The sequence below is a fragment of the Parus major genome, chromosome 4A (assembly GCF_001522545.3).
Source record: "Parus major isolate Abel chromosome 4A, Parus_major1.1, whole genome shotgun sequence".
NCBI lineage: Eukaryota > Metazoa > Chordata > Aves > Passeriformes > Paridae > Parus > Parus major.
The window spans coordinates 12,627,640-12,647,256 of record NC_031772.1 but is presented as its reverse complement, the minus strand read 5'-3'; the positions used below and the strand labels follow the sequence as shown (position 1 = coordinate 12,647,256).

General features: G+C 49.5%; 2 protein-coding genes and 1 long non-coding RNA gene across 15 annotated transcripts in view; 2 read left to right on the top strand and 1 right to left on the bottom strand.

Annotated features, from left to right (window-relative positions):
- The window catches only part of CD99L2 (CD99 molecule like 2), a 43,996-nt gene that overhangs the window by 17,057 nt on the left and 7,322 nt on the right, over nucleotides 1–19,617 (bottom strand). For 4 of the 5 annotated variants that reach the window (XR_001521325.3, XR_004497323.1, XM_033514164.1 and 1 more), the window contains exons 2-8: nucleotides 7,054–7,149; nucleotides 6,755–6,835; nucleotides 5,752–5,844; nucleotides 4,058–4,120; nucleotides 3,001–3,036; nucleotides 2,811–2,924; nucleotides 234–299 (exon numbers count right to left, since the gene is read on the bottom strand). Coding sequence is in view for 3 of the 5 variants with exons in the window: in XM_033514164.1 (XP_033370055.1) it covers nucleotides 234–299; nucleotides 2,811–2,924; nucleotides 3,001–3,036; nucleotides 4,058–4,120; nucleotides 5,752–5,844; nucleotides 6,755–6,835; nucleotides 7,054–7,149 (549 nt within the window). In the remaining 2 variants the exon portion in view is untranslated. The remainder of the gene's footprint in view (nucleotides 1–233; nucleotides 300–2,810; nucleotides 2,925–3,000; nucleotides 3,037–4,057; nucleotides 4,121–5,751; nucleotides 5,845–6,754; nucleotides 6,836–7,053; nucleotides 7,150–19,617) is intronic. The other variant, XM_015626105.2, reaches the window with a different exon arrangement.
- The window catches only part of MTMR1 (myotubularin related protein 1), a 72,882-nt gene that overhangs the window by 46,694 nt on the left and 6,571 nt on the right, over nucleotides 1–19,617 (top strand). The gene's annotated exons all lie outside the window — the stretch shown is intronic.
- On the top strand, nucleotides 2,261–9,219 carry LOC117244377. The gene is made up of 2 exons (XR_004497325.1): nucleotides 2,261–2,448; nucleotides 7,941–9,219. It is a non-coding gene; the product is annotated as an uncharacterized LOC117244377 (long non-coding RNA).

The following is a 19,617-nucleotide window of genomic DNA, read 5'->3' as shown; positions in this document are numbered from 1 at the left end:
GCCATCTTTTGCAGCATGAGGTCTTTGGGCTCTTACCAGGCTTTCCTTTGTGTGCAGTTAAGGGGTAAAAGCACTGTGGTGGGTGTTTCACAAAAGCTGTAGCATCACCTAAGCAGTGCCATCATCAAAGGGATACAGCAGCTCCATGCAGCACCAGGGACTTTAAGGAAGTCCCTCAGCAAAGCTGTTTTGTGGAGGGATGCAGGCAGGGGTAAGGGATACAAGGCTCTCACCCTGGGGCTCCTCGCTCACGACGGCTTCCATGTTTTCTCCTTTCACATACTCTGCGTTCAGTCCCTCTGAGAAGTACAATAAACAGAGTGAGATGGGAAGGGTAGAAAGTAAAATTATTTGCTTTGATGCCTTAAAAACTCTGATGTAATGGGCCTCAGAGCTGTAACAGCCGAGAAGTTTTTTTTGAAACCTACTCTGCAGTGACAGCAGCACAGAGCCTCAATAACCCACAGCCAGTGCTGAGACTTCCTGGGTTTCAAAGCACCCATGGAGATCCTGGCAGGCTCAGCTCTAGCAGCAGCTCTTTTGTCTGAGGCTCCTGCTTCATCTTTATCATGCGAGACAGCCCAGCTAATTCCTGTCGGAGGCGCTCAGCTCTGAGGAGTGCAGGAGGAGGAAGGGATGAAGGCTTCCCGGAGGAGGACTGCTGTGCAGCAGGGCCTGCACCTCAGCACAGAGATGTGCCACAGCCTCATTAAAAGCTAAATTATGCAGAGCTTCAAGAAGTAGTTCAGAGCAGGACTGTGGTGATGAAGCAGGATCCCACTGGGGTGTCAAATCCCAAATAAGTCCCTTATTTAAATGCAAAGAAGTTCCCAACATTATCAACAAGTGGAGCTGAGGCCAAGGAGCAAGGCTGGACACTGGTGGGCAGGACAAAGGGGGTGGTCCAGCTCAGAGCTGGGGGTGAATTAAGACAGTCTGGGGTATGCCATGGACTTCACCATCCTCAGCAGTTCCTCTAAGGGACAACTGTGGGGGAAGGCAGAGGTGAAAGTGCTGTGCTGTTGCATCCATTAGAGAGGGACTAGGGAAGGGGATTTGGGTGCTGCTCTGCAAATGAAGCCTGGGCAATCAGGCCACACAGCATACACTTTTTAGGCATCTATAACTTGTTTGCACATCTAAATATGGCTCAGGGTGTGACGGGTACTGGCTGTACATCACTACCAGGTTTGGATAGGGCTCACTGCTATCACGCAGTGAAGGAGGGAGGCAGGGAATAATACCAGGACCAAGTTAAAGGAGTGTGGTGGGAGCCTTAGGCAGCAACGGGGCAGCTGCTGTCTCCAAGACACAGGAGAAAAAAGTTCTGCAACTGGCTAGAAAACCCCCATAAAGTCCCCACACCAGCAGAGACACTGCAGCCATCAGCTGGCCAAGCTGTGGAGGCAGGAAAGGTACAGCTCCCACCCTGCCCTGGCACAGCAAGAGCTCAGGGACACCAAGAGGCTGAGCTACAGACTAGGGCATGGCTGGCAAGTATGAGGTGAGGTGTAAGAAAAGAAAGTGGGGTGAAGAGTTCTAGGCAGCATTGTGCATGTCCTTTAAGGGAATCATCAGCAAACACTCCTTGGAAGAGACTCAAAAATGAAGGACAGCTGGGCAAGAGAAAGAACCAAGCCTGTTCCTCACGTTAAGCGAGTGGTCACTGCACGTCACCATTGCCTCCACCCAGGCATGTGTTTTTCTGGAATAATACCAAATGCAATTTATGTTTTTCAATAAAAAGCCACTTTTGCAGTGGCTGACAGCTCTTAAGATTTCTGTCATGCACTGCAATGCATCTATAGCCTGACATTAGCCCAGCATGCCATGTCTGATGGCTTAAATTAATCCTCCTTTATAATTAACTTTAATTTTGTGCTGCCTTTCTGGGGCTTTGTGTCTCTCAGCTTCCTCCTCATCAAAGACTTTACTCCATTTTTTTTATTATTTATTCTTCCCAAAATATCATTTAAGTGGGGGGGAATATACAAGGGTGTTTCATTCCATCACATTCATTTGACTTTTCCTGCTGATCTAATTTACCAAAATGCTGTTTGTTTCAGTCACAACTGGGAAAACAGCACTATTCCAACAGAAATTTCCAACTCCAAACAACCTTTCCCTATGGCAAAGGGGACTCACAGGAGATTTCAATTAATTTGAAAAAAGAGCTTGTAACTCAGCTGCTTTTAACTTCCCTCCCATAAAGAGCAAGCTGCGGGAGCCCACTATAGTCAGGTGAGTGCTGTGGGCTGAGGCTGTGAGGACCCTCCTGTAATGCTTGCACCAAGCAGCTTTAAGGGGCAGCTTGTGCACAAGGTGTTTTATGTTAAGTTTTGCTGCTTAATTTGTAGTTTACTGCAATAATTGTCACGTACCTGCTGAGGGTGCAGTGGGCTGAAGCCCCAGGTGTAGCCACTGCCCCTGCTTCCTTTCCTGTGCCTGGTGAGTTTTTACTGCTTTCTGAGGGGGATTTTCTTGGGGGGATTTGGTTTGTTTATTTTGGGGTGGGATGGTTTTGGGGTTTTTTTCATATTTACTGTGTTTGGTATTCATGGTTTGGTCTTGGGCTGTGTTTCTGTGGGGTATGAGGGACAGTGTGAGCCCTGCGGGTGGCAGTGGATCCTGGGGCTGCTGCTGCAGGTGGGCTCCTGTCTGTGCAAAACCTGACATGGGGGGGCTTAATGAATGTGGCTGGGGCTTTGTTCTGCTAGCTTGGGGGCACTGGGTAGAGAATGGCAGTGGGGTTTAGGGTGAAACAGGTGTGTGTTTGCTGTGTGCGCTGGGGTGCTTGGGGAAGGACTTACGCTGGATGCTGAAGCAGAACTTCTTCTGCTGGTAGGAGATGTAGCTGGAGACAGCCCCAATGAGCGCCATGGCCAGGCCACTGGCAATGCCGGCGATTGTCCCTGTCTCTGCTACTGTGGGGCACAGAGAGAGCTTTGTGATGAGCACACACACCACCCCTCCTGCCTCACCATGCACTGTGACACCTACCTCCGCTGTAGTTGTTGTCGGTGTTGCCACTGGCACCTGCAGAGACACAATCCCATCAGTGCCCCTGCACCCCTCTGCTCTCTGCACTGCTGTGCTGGGAGGGAGGGGACACACAGGAGAGAGGTGGCAGGGCAGCCCTGGCCTGGGGGTGGGCAGATGCCTCCACAGGCTGCAGCTTTTCTGTTGCCCCCACACTCCACTGGGCTGTTTGTTTTTACTTCTGAGGGCTTTGAAGCTACTCCTCTCCCTCTTTGTGTGTATGGGGGAGTTTTGGGGGCTCCTCTGCATGGGATGCCTGTGTCTGACAATTACCCTCACCCCCACCTTTTACATCTCCACTGCTCAGTGTCAAGAGAATACCTGAAGGGCTGATAGTGTTACACAGCACACAGGGAGATGACTGCCTGAGCTCCATCACGTCAAGGAACCCTCAATTGGCTTGAAGTCTGTTGTGGCTTCCCTAGAGAAACTGGGCTGGGAGGAGAAGGTGCTCCCACTCGGAACTTCAGTCCTTGCTAAGTCAGTTACACCCTGAATTTATTGAAGCAGGTCAGCATTGGAGTAATGCCTCTGATGTGTCTTGTCCTTGGCACAGGGATTTATTAAATGTTGATTAGGCTTGTGATGTTCAGCTCTTTACATGACTGCTTTTAATATTTAATGCTGTGGATCCTTGTAAATAGCTTATCCAATTGTTGCTGGATTTCCCCCTTGTTCCAAACATTGGTGGTCATGTGGTGGAAGGCAAATGTAGGCATGTACCCATGCATGGCACCAGGGTGTCCTCGAGGCGATAGGGGAGACACAGGTCCCATCTGTCCTGGTGGCAGCTGGTGCTGCAGAGCCTCCATGGACTCAAAACCAAGCATCTCCAATGGCTGGCACCAGACATGATCACAGAGGCCAAGAACTTTTCCCTTGGCTCCATGGCTGAGATTCCTTTCTGCCCCCACCATGGAGGCGAGCACTGCTCTGCACAGGGCTCTTTCTAGGAGTTGAGAGGTAATGCCAAGCCATAACTGCTAAAGAAAACAACCATCTGTAGGTCACCACTTACCCCTCTTCTTGTCTGGGCTGTAGCCACCATCCACAATGCTGGCCAGGTCATCGTCTGAAAATTCTTTAAAAGGAACAGGAACAAACAGTGGTTGGCACCTGAGGGAGCCACAGCTGTGCTGGAGGTTGGGATCATGGGCTGCTCCATCCCCACTCAGGAACTGGGACTGGTCAAAAAGTAGTACTGCTTCTCTCACAATTACCAGATGTTAACCATGAACTCCTTTAAGGTCATAGAAGAGGTAATAACTGACTAGTTTAAATGCTACTGTATTATTTTTTTAACTGAAATTATTGATTTTTTAAGAGTGATGATAAGTGATTATCACAAATGACTGATAATTTAAGAGTTTATTAAATGTTTTGGTGGTCAGCCTCGGTTGAGAGTGGAGGAGGCAGGAAGAAATGGTTTTTGTGTGCCATGGCCATGCTGCTGGGGACCAGTGAGCCTCTGGAATCCTGCAGGCAGGAGCTGACCTTTATCCTTCCAAGAGAGACAGAACAGTCCAAGGGAAAAACTGAGCGCCAGCATCTTTTGGTACATATGAAAACTTTATCTTGTAGTGGGAAATTCTAATTAATGCAGGATAAGTACAGAAAAACAGGGTCTGTGAATCTGCAGCTGAATGAGTGGTGCTGTTGAACATCTCAGCTCCAGTCCCAGAGGCAGCCCCGGGGTGCAGCAAGGTGAGTGATGGGAGCAGAGGTCCAACACCAAGACAGCAAAAGGTTCCTCCTCTGATGCTGTGCATTGGGAAGGACTTCCTTTGCCTTAACAGTGTGGAAGAGACTGCCTTATTCATCAGCTTAACACAAAAAAACAGATTTATGGGTTTAGTAATGAGTGTGAAAAGAATGAAAGCCCTGACTATGCCAGAGCCTAGAGAGGTCCCAGGCAGTCCAGGGAGCAGCAATGCTGGGGGAATGTGTCTGCTGGTTTCTGGCCAGTGCCATGTTCCAGCAGTTCAACACCTCAACCTTTCCTGCAGGAGCCTGAAAACTCAGCAAGCCAAGAACACCCAAGTACAGACAAGTCATTTAACTAATACAAAGTAATAAAATACCCACTTGTTAACTACGCATGTGAGCGGGGTATACAACCATCCTGACATCAATAAACCGGCCATGCAAAGTCTGTTTCCCAGCTCAGGTGCTCAGGGGATCAGTCAACATAGACAAATGATCCATTCTCCGTAGTATTTCTGAGATGGAAAAAAACCCCTCCCAGCCCATAGGGTGTGTTAGGCCAAGACCTGAGCCTACTCTAGATTTACACCTTGGCAGTGACTGTGAACCCCAGCAGCCCATGCAATCAGTTAAAAAGCTGTCAGGTACGGGGATGGGGGAATTCAAAACAACCACTGCAACTTAATGGATCAGAAGAGACCCTGGGGGAAAAAACCTGCACACAGACAGGGAGCAAGTTGTTAGGAAGTGCTCATCTCTGCCAGGGAACATTGAGGAAGAGGCTCCTTCCTTCCCCAGGATCAAGCTGCCTGTGGAAATGTCTCCACATTGAGCAAGCAGGACAGGGGCATTGGATGCTGGCAGTGGGACCAGGCAGCACCTGTTTCCCTTTATCCCATCATTTGGTGCATTTGGTGGGAATGGTGTCAGGCTGGGAAGGATCTCCTACAGGACCCAGGGAACAGCAGGGCCAGTAGTAAGCAGGACAGAGAGGAGAGATCAGCCTACCTTCACCTGGTCTTATGTCCGGCTGCCCAATATCTTTCCTATCATTCTTATCATCAAGGGCATCAGCCAAGTCAAAATCCATAGGATCCTTTTCTAGAAAACAAGACCAGAGTTAGCAGTGTTGTGATAGGCTAAGGAACCCTGCAATTGTTTCATTAATCAGGGAAAAACACTGTTGAAAGAGATGAAGCTCCAGATGCAAGCATTTCCCAATTCTGCTATGGGGCCTTATGGCAGATCTTCCAAACCCATCCTGTTTCATGCCCCCAAACTGCTGTGGTGGGAAATATCATGTCCTTCCTGAAGAAACAGTGCTGGATGTCTGGAGTGCCAGGCAATCAGATAAATTAGGCTAGTGGAAAAGTCAGAGACAAACTGGTGCCCTGAGGGACCAGTCAGTGGAAGGGAGGGAGTTGGCTCTACCATGCTCACACGCTAGCTGGAATGGCCTGTGACTTGACTCTTTGGAGTTGTTTTCCTCTGTGAATGCTCAGTTGGTCCCATGAGCTGCCTGGCTCTGACAGAGGATATTGTCTTTCATATACATCAGCTAAAACCCCAGTTTGCTCAGAGCCAATTGAGCTCCTCAGCCCTCCCACCAGTGCACTCCTGAGTTTATTCTGATCCAAATCAAAACCCTGCCTTGGCAGGCAGGAAAATGACAGGGTGCCCTGAGCCTGTGGATGTCTGCCAGTGGAGCCAATATGGCTGTACTATGATAGAGAGTACAACCAGCTCACAACCAGCCTTCCAGCAAGCATGGAAATGAAACATAGTCCAGAAACCACTGAGGTCCCCTGGGAAATGCAGGGTAATGTTCAGATGCCCTGACTTCTCTGTGGTTTTTGGTATTTGTTTTTTTCCTTGAGGTGTTCCAGGTGAGCAAACAGACCAGAGGTTGGAAATATCAGGGTGAGGGTAGTGCCACTATCATCTCAAATCCTCCCCAGTGCCAGCAGTAGAGCTGGAGTGAAGCGGCAGGGGCTGTGGAGATGATGCTCACCTGGGTTACGCTTATGAGGGGCTCTTGTAGTTTTTGGCTGCTTGGTTGTGGTGGTGCGAATGACATCCCAGAAGACATTGTCTGAAGGGAGGAAAAAAAAAGACCAAAATGATGTTAACTTTCTGAAATGTGGATTCAGAGGAGTGCTCTGTGGGGAAACCCCCACTCTGCTAGGAGACTGGGTCTACACTGGGCCAGCTCTGTGCTCTGGGCACCCCTCCCTCTGCATGCTCTGTGGGGAGCATCCTGCGAGCCTGCAGAGAGCATCCACAATTACCTGGCACAAATACCAATATTACCTGGCTTCCCTGGCCTGGGGAAGGGCTTGGGAGTTGGCTTGGTTGGTTTGGTGGTAGTCTCCACAGGTGTGTCAAAGTAATCAGCCAAATCGAAGTCTGTAGGAGAGAAGGGATTATTACACTCCTGTTTGTGGGGATGGCACAAGGCTCTGTAGGTGTTGTGCAATGGTGCTGCACCATTGGTAAGGCCTCCCATGTTAGGCTGGAACTGGAAAGGGCATCCAGCCACTTTGCTGCTCAATTGTGACCTATAAGAAAAGCTTCAGAAAAGCCTGGCCACCATTTCAGTTTCCCCATTCAAGCTGTGGCTGCTGCCCAGCCCCAGCAATTAAAAAATAATTCACTTTTGGGGTAGTCCTGCTGGTACCTGCATCTCCTGAGAGTTGGTGCAGATAAGAAGGGGCTGTGGGACTGAGCCAGTGGCTGGGATGCTGCACCCTGTGCAGCTGCCCATGAGTGACCTTAAGCTGAGCAGAGCATGCACAGAGAAGGGCCAGGGCATGGGAATCTACTGCAGGAGCCTCTCAGTGCCCTCATTCAGCCAAAAAAACACTCCGTGGGGAAGAAGGAACTGTCTGGGACAAAGCCTCAGCCTCCATATGTGTCCATTTCCCAGGGGGAGTTTACTGGATCAAACAACTTCTCATTCAGGCTGTGATCCAAACACAAGCCCTGTGTGTGCCTCTGGCACTTGGCTTTCCTTGTCCCTAGCAAAGACCATGGTGGCCATGGAGCCAGACAGTTCAATTTACCTAAATTTGTGCCAAGATCCTCATGCAGGAGTGAGCAGATTTACTTCTGAGCACTCCTCTGATGCAGTTTATTGCAGGCTCCTCCAGTGGGGCTAAGCAACCCTTTGCCTCCTGTGACTCTGCTGTATTTAACAGGGACCCTCTGGCCAGAACTGAACCAGAGGAGCTGCTGGCAATAAAACCCATGTGAATTTAAGGGAGCTTCCTCAACCATGGCACTGCTGGGAACTGGCCAGCCTGCACATTTGATGTGTACCAACAGTCAGAGACCCATTCTCCCCTGGATAGGAAAGTGTCACCAAGATGGGACTTTCTGTGGAGCCTAAGGATATCCTGGAATACAAAAAAAATGAAGGAAAATATCCTCTGGACTTCCTCCTGGAAGGAAAGCTAGCAGGTGCCATGCAGACAGGAACACAAGCCCTTCTGTAGCTGAGGAGTGATTTGTGTCTTCTCCAATAGGATACTACAAAGTTTGTGAAATTCTGCCTTGGTTGTAAATGCTCCACTGCCCCTCACCTTCAGCATGGACAGAAATATCAATATTGCCTTTCTCTGGCTGCACAGAACAGTGCAGGTCCACACACCAGCTCCAGCTTCCCCACGGGCAAGTAAAGGGGTCCCAAAGCAGCTGCTGAAGCAGCAGCACTCAGCCACACATGGGCAGCCCATGGGGGCTTATTCAGTTCAATCCCACAGGAAGTGCACCCCACACTGAGCTGAGATGGTATGCATGCAAGAAGGTCTCACCTGTCCCACCTGCTGGCTTTCTGGGGCCCTTGGGAGTGGCTGAGATAAAACGGCTGGGGAGGAAATGTGTTAGTCATAGGCATCACCAAAAATGGCACCTCTGGATTGAGAATGAATGGCAAAGATTTCACCACAACTTTCTGACATCTGCATTTGTAAACTCAGGGCAAGGGGCCCTTAACACCCTGCATACAATGTGTGGCCACAAAGATTGGGACTGTCCATGGGTGAAAATGGAACCCAGTGCTCTACAGGGCACTGCTGCCTTGAGATAAGCCAGCATCCCATCCCAGCTGGTGAAGAGCAAGGAGCTGCAACAATCTGCTCTAAAGTTCCTTTGATACAGCAGCAGACAGGCAAGAGTAGATGCTGCACAGAACAGCATTGCAGCCAGCAGCAAGTTGCCAAAGTTTTGGTGTCCCTGGCCTGGTCAGTCAGTCCAACAACAGATAATTTCCCATGGTGTGTTATGTACGGGAGATTCCCTGTCAGCTGGAGGGCTTTCAGTGACACCCTGATACTCAAATCCCAGCTCCCCTTGCTGCTCCTGGGCTAAAACAAGCTACAGACAGCCATTGAGGGAGGAGGGAGCGAGCAATATGGAAAACACTGCCTAATAATAGTGGCTGGCATTACTAAGTATATGAATAAAGTATGAGCAAGAGCTGTGGCTGCCCTGTTCCCATTAATTTCCATTACACTGGAGTGGTGCCACTGGGCTTCACTTCCAGCATGCTGATATGGTTTGATGTGACCCAACTCCAGCCCCTTCATTTGCTTTTTTGGGGGGCTGACGAATCCAGAGTGGGATGCAGCACTTGAGGAGGCCATGGTGGACAGTGCTGCCTCTTCCCTCACTGCTGGGATTCCAGCCTGGAGAATGCCACTTTCCCTCCACATGAGGTGGCCATTAGTCCTTTCTAACCAGGTCTCCTCATGTGCTGCATTAAAGGGCTTTTTCAAAATCCTAGATGAGCTGCATCAGCCCAGTGACCAAATCTGAAACCCCAATGCCCAGCCTCGTACACTGCAGGAGAGCTTCAGAGAGCATCCTCTATTCCACATAAACTCCAAAGTAACACAGCAGAAATATCTGTCTGTTGTTAGACTACGGCACAAGTGGTTTCAAACACTGGTACAGCTTTCCCTTTGATACACGTGGGTATATTCTGCCTGATCCCAGAGCCTAGCATCACTCATGGAGCAATCCTTGCTGCTGCCCCAACAGCTGCTGGGTGTGGGGACGCTCCCAGCGTGGGGAGCGCTGGGTAGCAAGAGGTCCTGGGTGCTGGCATTTGCAGCTCTGCCACAGCATCTCCATGGCTGGGTAGCAAAAGGAGCCAGAGACATGTGTGGGTGCACAGTGGTATTGGGCTCAGCCCTTGGCACTGGGGGAAGGCATGTGAAGGCATCCCCAGGGAGGGAGGTGAGCCTCCTCCCATCCTTCAGCTGCTGTGCTGGCAGTTAGGTTTCGTCCTTGGGGTGTAAAACCCCAAATACTGAATGCTGCATGTCAGCAGTGAGGCACCCCCTGAGGAAGTGAGTTTTCTTTGACTAATGGGCTACACTGGAACTCCAGCAAAGCAGAGCAGTGACCTCATGCACTGTTTGCTTGCCCAGGCACCACACTGCAATGGGAGCAGGGAACGACCTGGTGTTTCCCCTGCCTGGCCAGGCACAGTGAGCTACCCTCCACAGCTGGGGAAAGGAGGGATGATGCACCAGTTCTAGGCCAACAGGGCCAGGCCTGGTGGTAGGCGTTACTGAGGGATGCAAGGAAGCCAAAAGGGCAAATTCATTGCCATTGCTACCTCAGAGCACAGGTGTGTTGTGCCTCTGTGGGTCCTCACAGGAGTCATTACACAAAGGGCACCTGGTCAGCAGCCAGCTTCTCCAGGAATATCTCCAGCTCCACCTGTGTGCAAACCCAGACCCTGTGTCTCCCAGGCAGAGAGGATGAGGCAGCTGTATCCTTTACCACCCTACCTTCCACCAGCATCAGATCCAAAGGAACAAATCACATCTATTAACATCTACTTGTTTTCTTCTCTTTAAGACAATGCAAAAATATGACTTATGTCGCCTGGTGACAGGGTCAGACAGGGCATCTTCTAGGTTGAAGTCATCTGTGTCATCCCCGTGACCTGGAGACAAAAAATCAGCACTGGCTGTACTCACTTCCTATAGAGTAAACCACCTTTAAAACAGGACAGACTTCACACAGAGTAAAGCACCTTTAAATAAGGCATGACTAGACTTGTTTGCTCAAATTGCTTTAGTATTTTTGCTATTTTTTTCCAAGCTTGACCCAACACTGGTGATGAGGAAGACATAAGTGCTCTCCAAATGCTGTGACTGTTAAATGCAAAGCAGTCATCTCTGGATTTTACATTTCTCTGCCCTAATGGATGTGTTATAAAGACACATGTTATGCTTACATTTGTCAAGGAGAGCCTACCAATTCATCTCTCAAGCTGCCACTCATCTCTGGCTGTGCTCATGATTATATGATTGCTAAACACCATGAAAACATTGGGACAGTGTAGACAAATTTGGTGGCAAACAAAAAAGGCCTATGCCCCTCTCCTTTTCAAGTGCCTTCCAATATTGAAGGTTTTGCATGAAAAAGTTGTTGCTGCCTGCCAAGCATGACTTAGTATTTCAGAGGCTGCCTGCATCATTCTACCCTGGAAATGTGAACTAAGACCAAATCCCCATCCCAGGGATACAAATGACAGGCACAGGCAGATATTTTTGTTAGAGATGCCTCACCACAACTCCAGTCCCATATCCCAGGGATAATTCAGGGTTACATCATGTTCTCCTACAACAGGGCCAGCTAATCCTTCCTTTCTCCATCTCTTTTTTGCATGGCATTAATTACTGTTGACTTAGCCTAGTTCTCAATGTATTTATCTTGATAAATTCATGCTTTTACATCTCAGAGCATGCTGAGTAATTAATATCCTTTGGGTTTGCTAAGTACTGCAGCACTGCAAGAGAACGTTAAAATGGCTTTCCTCTTATTCCTACTGCTAAATGGATTTAGCTATTGCCACCTGAGCTCCAGCATGCTTCATGAATAAATTTAAAGCTTTACTGACAAGGACAATAACAATGGGAAGGCACCAGTCCGTCAGAAAGCAGGTATCAACATTTCAGTGAAAAACTTCTACTGAGAGTGGTCACTAACTACTGAAACAGCTGCAGTTCTGGTTCCACTTACTCACACATCACCTCTATTCTCATTTGCCATCTGTTAAAGCACACTCAGCAGCCCATGTGATGTATGTGCAGGGACAGGGGCTGGGAAGTTGCTGTGGGCTTCTCCCTGCTAGCAAAGGCTTGACATTAGGCATTGCTGGAGGGGGTGTGTAAAGAATGAATGTCCCAGCCCACACTGTGTCTCTCATCAAGCTGAACGATGCCAACACTTCCCTGTGAGCCAGGAGGAATGGCCAGCAGCAGGCAATGCAGGGAAAATCTGTGTGAAATCCACAGGGAGAGGTATGTGAAGAGCCTCTTGCTCAGTACAGCAGGGCTATGTCTGCCACCCTCAGCCTCCCTCCATGACTCTCTCCTCCCTTCCCAAAATCTTTCCCTCTTAAGCTGTACTGCTGGTGAAATACTGGCACTGTGAGACAGGCTGTGCTCTCCTGCTCTGACAGCCTAGGTGAAGCTGAAGGGTTAACAAGTGGTCTGTATGTGCGAAGGAGCAAAGTCAGAAATGTGCAAGACCATCCACAGTGCTGAAGAACACCTGCCCAGCTCCAGGGCTTGCACAGGGGTCTGCCAAACGATCAGCATCCCTGCTGAGACTCAACACACTCATCACTGTGCTGGCCAACTGCCCCAGCCTTATCAGTCTGACAATTTCATGCAGTCTTCTTTACCCAGAATGGCTTTTCCCCCAGTCTTTACTGGATTTCCAGGAACTAAAAGGACTCCATAATTTTTGTCTTTCTGTTTAAAAGCATGCTTAAAAATAGGCAGAAGGAGAAACCCATGTTGCGTCTCTGGTGGGATGAGAAGCATTACCAGCCCAAACGAAGAAAATGTTCCATCACCATATGAGCTGGCAGAAGGGATGTGGTGACAGCACTAACTTGCATCAATATGCCAGGAGCCTTCCCTTCCCTCTCCCTCACTCTGCTCTCCATGATTAAGTCAATATTAAGGCACTGACTTGCTACACGCTGACCCCTATGTTAGTGTATCATCCCCATGCTTTGCCTCCAGTGCAGGAACCAAAATACCGAGTGGAGGAGTGGACAGTTGTGGGGTGTGTGTATCTCACATGTCCTAATGAAGGGCTGTAGGGGTTGTGGATCTGCATGGAGATATCCCCCCATGGGGACATGGGCCCAGCAGGGAACACAGTGTTCTAAAAAATGGGCTCCCCCACCTGGCTTTGGGGGGCTCATTGGACCTGCCAGCTGAGAAGCACTTACAACCTCCCTGGGTTTGGTGATGACTCCTCTTGGCAACTCTCCCCACAAGATGAGAGGAGGGTGCCCCTTCCAAAACCGCTCTCCAAAGAGCCAAAAGGCACATGAGGGGACCAAGGAGGGGGGAGGTGAAAGGTGCCCAGGGCCCTCCATCCTCATGGAGCTAAGGTAAACAACAACTGCTAAAGAATCCTCAGATGGAGCTGCATCTTGGGGGCTTTCCCCGCATTGGCAGGAGAGGTGGGAATGTTGCCCAAGTGAGGGTTGGGAAAACTATGGATGCACTGAATTGCCCAGTAAAACCTTCCCAGGAGCAGCAGTGCTTGGCACAAGCCATTACCAAGGGCTTTCCTAATGCTGCCCATGGCAAACCAACATCCTTTTTCAAGATCCCTCTAGGCACTGGCAAGGATTAATAATAGACTGCCAGTTGACTGAAACTGACAACATCTCTATATCATGCAAAAGGTGTTACAGAGATATTAGACCTTTTATAGATCAATAACCAAGCACTGTCATCACAGGAATGCAACCTCCCCTGCAATGGATAAGACTGGAATGCTCTCTTCATTCTTTTACTCTGTTATTAAGTGGTAACAAATCTAGCACTTCATGGCCCAACACCGAAAACCCCACCAGCTCTTGGTATGTGTGTTTACTGTACACATACAGCTTTTTTGAGGGCAACACTGTCCTGTGCAATCCCTTTGCTCCTGGGGCCCTGACACTGCTCCACAATCACTGGAGGAGTGGAGCTGCTGAAGCCCATCCTCTGATGGGAACTCATGCACAGCACAGAGTATCTTTACAGTAAAGGTTTATTTTTTTTTTTCAGGAGAGGTTGGGGTCCATTCCTACACATCAGCACTCACAAGCTACTGAGCTGCATGCAGCAGAGTTCATTTATAATGCCCATGAAGCAGAGTCAGGGTGGTGCATGCCCTGACATGTCACCTCCCCTGTAGGCCATCCCCACCCACAACCTGCTATAGGGCTCCAAGAGCAGTGATATGCAAAACCCCCATTTGCTGGTTGCTCAGTACAGGGCAGCAGTATGGAATCCTTGTCGGGGCTGATGACTAGGCTAGTTTGGGTCATTTTTGTCCCTACCCTTGCACTAGGTCTTTGGAAGAACTCTGCTCTTTGGCTACTAGAAGAAACCGCACATCCCCTGGGGCAATTGGGCGCAATTCAGCCCTTTGTGCCACCAACCAAGGGCAGTGGAGCACCCATAGGACTGCAGCCCAATGGCAAGGGGGAAACAGGCAAATGAGATATGTTTTCCATATTTTTATTTAATCTGACAATCCACAGAGACGAAGCTGGGACATCACATGGCATCCAATAGGAATCCCCCAAAGCCAGAGTGGAGAGTTGGGGCTGCAGCTGCATCCAGTAGAAGCTGTAGAACATAGGTGAGAGTTATGGCTGAGCCAGCAGCCACTGCAGACTCCGCCACCTCTTGCTGAGCCTCCTTGCCTTACTGGGAGTATTTTTAATCAGAGCTAGCTGCTCTTTGAATGTATAAGGTTTTTGTGCCTTAATGTATTCTCTCCTCATTATTTTCTGTAGCAGGCAGCTCAAACGCAAAATTGTACTCGTCAGCTTTTTAGTTTTTACTAAATTCTAATTCTAATTAAGCCCCACTGTTTGACAAAGTTTGAATTACAGTATCATAATTCACACTCTGTATATTGCCAGGCCATCTGCACCAGTCAGAGAGGTGTATTCCATTTTTTTAGCGCCAGCCCACAAATCTCTTTGTGCAATATATATGTGTTTAGCTTCCCTGGGAATAGAGAGCCTGTGACAGTACAAGATTGACAGCCTGCGAGATTACGGGAGAATGCAAAGCAGGTACAAGGGCAGCAGAAAGTAATTCCAACTGCCTGACTTTTATGCATCCACCTTAGGAGCAACACAGTGGGCAGGGGAGCAGGAGGAAAGCAGGGAAGTAAGTACTATGGTAGCCAAAAGGGTGTCCCCAGTGACCAACTTCATCTTTTGGGTTCCAAGTTACGGTGTTGGCACATGTGGGTTGTTCCCTGACAATGGGAACCTACAGCTGTGCTGGGACCTCTGGGCAGGGTGCTGGGAAAGGAGGAGTTTGGGAGCAGACTCATGTTGCTGGACCTCTGGGCTGCATCCTCACAGTGGGGTTTCTGCTGTCTCAGCCCCAGAAGTCTGTGGGGAGTAAATGGCTGCTCCTCCATGGGAATGGGTCTGCCCTGCAGCAGCTGGGGTGCCTGGGGCAGCACTGAGTGTCCACAGGGACCTCTCCCGGTGCAGGTGATGGCAGAACACCACTGGCCAGAGCAGAACAGATCCCCATCAGGACAGAGCAGAGCTTCAGACTTGCCAATGCCTCCACCACTCCTGTCTGAGCACTGGCCCCAGCCACTGCCAAATGTATGGGAAATTTATTTGCAAATCCCAAATTCTTGCTGACTGCTAAGGCAAAAGCACAGTTCCGTGTGTGTAGGGTGAACAGTGCTCCTTGGAACTGGGGTGTCAGAGACAGCAGTACTGGTGGAGCAGCTTCTGTGCAGCTGCACTGCTCCCTGTAGACAGGCCAGGCTGCCTCCTCAGCACAGACCTCCTCCTCAAGGTAGCTCTGCCTTGAAAAGCAGACTTTGAACTTCCAATACATCTCAGCTGCTGCCAGGGAAGACTGGCTGCCCTGCACAAACAAGCTGTCAGCAGCCTGCCAGGGCAAGGGATGGAAGGGCTCTGCTGGGAAGCAAAGTGTGGGAGAAACAGCCCCCTGCATCCACCCCAGCAGTGGGACCAACAGCTGATGCTGAGGATACATCATTCCAGCCCAGGGCATGACCAGTCAAGAGCAGTGGGACACATTTCCCCAGATGGGATGACCCTGCTCCTTGCAGGGGATGAGGCAATGCTGCTGTCCTTGCTCTCTATTCTCAGTGAAATGTTTTGATTTTCAGAAGTACTAATCAAAAATCACTCTTGATTATGGCAAAAACAACCTCTACTGTTTTCTGGGGTTTTTTTAATGCAATTAACAAGGGTGTATGGTAATTCCAAGCAATCTTGCTCTTGAGATTAAAGGAAATCCTGCCAGGAAGCACATGAATAAAGCTTTAAGATGAGAATTTGCATAATGAAGACTTTCTCTTTGTGGAGGGACTGATGGTGGTTGTGTTTGAAACCTATTAAGGGAAATGCCTAAAAGCCTCTTCTGCAGCCACTACAGGGCACTGCTGTCCTGACCTGTGCAGGCTCCAGTACCTACACTGCCCTCAGGTCCCTGGTATGAACCTCAGCTCCACGACAATCCCAGCTCTGCCCCTTTCCTCCAGCCAGTGCCCTGGGATAGGGCAGGAGAGGCAGCAGAGCCCCAGTGCAAGCTCTGAAGTCTGCAGCTCAGGGCAACACACCTTACCTGGGCTCTAAGCTGCAGGATAACACCATGGTTCAGTATGCAGGGGCAGCTGCACACGAAACAGGTATATGTGACAATTTGATTTCAAGGCTTACTAGGAATAATATAAATTATTTAGCAGTGGTACCCAATAAGCTCTACACCCAGCAGGAGTGATGGAGCTGGTGAGGAAAACATGACCAGCAAAACCAGCCTACATCAGGCTCCTTCCCAGCAGACATCACTGGCACCATGATGTGGGGCAGGGCCAAAAGAGTGTCTTGGTAAGCAGGTGAGCCCTCAGTGGGATCTGCTTAGCCACACACTGGATGCTCAAGGGCTGCAATGCCCTTCCAGCCTGCACCATACTGAGGGCTGCACAAAGGTCCGAACGCATCTTCTCCCCACCTGGTGCAGAAAGACAGACATCCAGCTTGCTTCCAAAGCACCTAAAGAAGCAGCACCACCCTGCACACTGTGCCATGTCCCACAGCCCTGGGGGAACAGCTGGGGACTTCGTCTGTGCTGCTATGACCACACCAGGAGCTGCCAGCAGTCCCTCTGCAAACAGTAGACAAAAAACAGAGCAGGGAGGAGTTTCTCAACTGCTGCCCTATTGCACAGCCTCTCCCACTCCATAGTCAAATTTAGAACCCCAGAGGGAAGCACCCTTGACTTGTTTTCGCCAACAGCTGCATCTGGTAACTGGCTTGCACAGAGCCCACCCTATTTACCAGGGGCTGGCATAGAGGCTGCAAGGAACCCTTGAAAGCTGAGGGCCCCTACCACAGACAGACAAACACCTCTGGGAGCCAGCACCAACCCTAAACAGCTCTGAGGGAAAGCAAAGCCCCATCAAGGTCAGCAGGACAAGAGCCAGGAAAGGCTTTGTATAGGGATTTCCCATTAAATGCCTTGGACTGGAGGCTGATGGACAGGTCTTCCCCATCTCTGGCTCCACAGCAGCATCTCTGACTCCATGTGAAACAAATGTTTCAACAACTCTTCCATCACAGGATGGTTTGAGACCAGGCTGCCCTCCTCTGGCAATATAAGATGCCAATCAAAACAGTTTTATTCAGTAGCAGCACTCCAGAAGCTTTCCAAGTTTCTAGGGCTCTCTGCCATCACAGCGCATGGAGCAGGTGATGTTTTCTAAGCAACTTTAATATGATAGCTGTGTTTTGAGGTTTGTGTCAAAGAGGGCTCTGTCACAGCACTGCCAAAACCTGCTTTCAATTAGTCCCAGATCAATTGCACCTGGAGCAAAAGGCTGAAAGGTTTAGAGCAGAAATATTTAAGGTTCCTCCCTTTCTGGGGTGTGCCTTAGCCCAGTCTTGTACCTGTGATGAGTCTGGAGTAGTGCCCAACTTTTTGTGTCTGGAATGGGTATGATGACATTATGGCCAAGGACCAAGGAGGGCAGGACAAGCTCAGCCTGTCCCAGCCCTCATATGAGCTTTGAAAATCTCTGACCCTCCCTGGGACGGTGGGATAATGCTCCAGGTGTAATCCTCAATAACTTAAAGGTGTATCTGATAAGAAAGGGAGCTGGTTTTCCTTTCCCCTTTCTTGCTTTTTATTTAGGAATTTTTTAAGAACAATGTTTATACCTAAAGGGGAAAGGATGTGGACAGCATCATTGTTTTATTCCCACATCCCAACCACTTTGCAAGAGGCCAAGGGGAAAGCAGCACTGAACCGACTGCACAGCATAGAGAATGGCTAAAGATGACGTTTCAGTGATGGAAAAAACAAGTATCATCCTGGGCTCAGGTTTGTCCCTACCAGATGCTGTGTGCAGGCCTCTGCTGGAGAAACAGATTACTGCCCTGGCAGAAAGGGAAGGGGAGATGTGGGAGCGCCATGAACACTGCCAGCAGGCACCAGCTCGGTTTCCCAAGACAGACATGATCTGGTGCAGTACTGCTGAGAGACAGCCCTGTCAGGGACACGCAGTTTGGGACAGGAGCAGGATCTGAGCTGAAACCACTCTAGGGGCAACCTTGGCACTCCCTGTGCCCAACTGCCCTGCCCCCAGCCCTCACTCAGCATTACCATGCATAGAGTGGGAGACATGGGCCCTAGCTCACTCCGTTTCTGATTCCTAGTGAAGTTCCAAAAGCACAGCAAGTTCCTTTTCCTCTGTAATTGTGGGTGCAAGGCTGAAAATTGGTTCATGTGTTGGTTTGGGTGGGGGTAATCTTTATAGAACCTGGTCTGGGGCTGTGGTTTGGATTTGTGCTGAGAACAGTGCTGATAATTCAGGGCTGTTTTCATTATCACTCAGCAGTTCTCACCCAGAGCCAAGGCCTTTCCTGCGCCTCACCCACCCCACCAGCAAGAGGCTCCACAAGGAGCTGGGAGGGGACACAGCCAGGACAGCTGACCCCAGCTGACCCAGGGGATATCCCAGACCATATGGCACCATGCCCAGCATATAGAGCTGGGGAGAAGGAGGAAGGGGGGAGGTTTGAAGTGATGGTGTTTGTCTTCCCAAGTCATTGTTACAGGTGATGAAGCCCTGCTGTCCTGAGGATGGCTGAGCACCTGCCCGCCATGGGAAGTGAGGAATGGTTTGCTTTACCTGTTAAACTGCCTTTATCTCAACCCACGAGTTTTCTCACTTTCATCTTTCCAATTCTTTCCCCCATCCCGACATGGTGGGAGTGAGAAAATGGCTGTGTGGAGCTGAGTTGCCAGCTGGGATTTACACCACAACAGCTACTTCCATGTTTTCCTGCCTGCTGTCCACCCTGAAAGATTACAATGTACCTTAACCATTTGATTTCTACTTACACATTAAGCAATGACTACAAATTTGCCTATTGCCAAAAATGTCTGTTTACAAAAACCAGTCAACAAATTGTGGCATGAAAAGCATTTTGTTCATAACTCAGTGCAGAACGACTGATGACAAAGTCAGTGATGCAGGAGCCCAAAGAATACTGAAGCAGGAGATTAAATGCTTATCACCTGCTTACTAGTGGAAAGAGATTGTTTTCATCAGATAAAAATCGAGAGGAGGTGTGTAGTTAAAAGTAGGTAAATAGGGAATTACACAGTAAAACATCACTTGGGATGTGATGCTCCTGTTGTATTGTGTTATTTAAAATCAGAAACAGAGCAGTAGTGGGAATGAAGACTCAGGTAATGCTGACATATGGAGCAGGGCTCTGGGAGAGCATGGAGGATTCAGCCTTCTCCTCTGGCTGAAGGCATCTGTCTG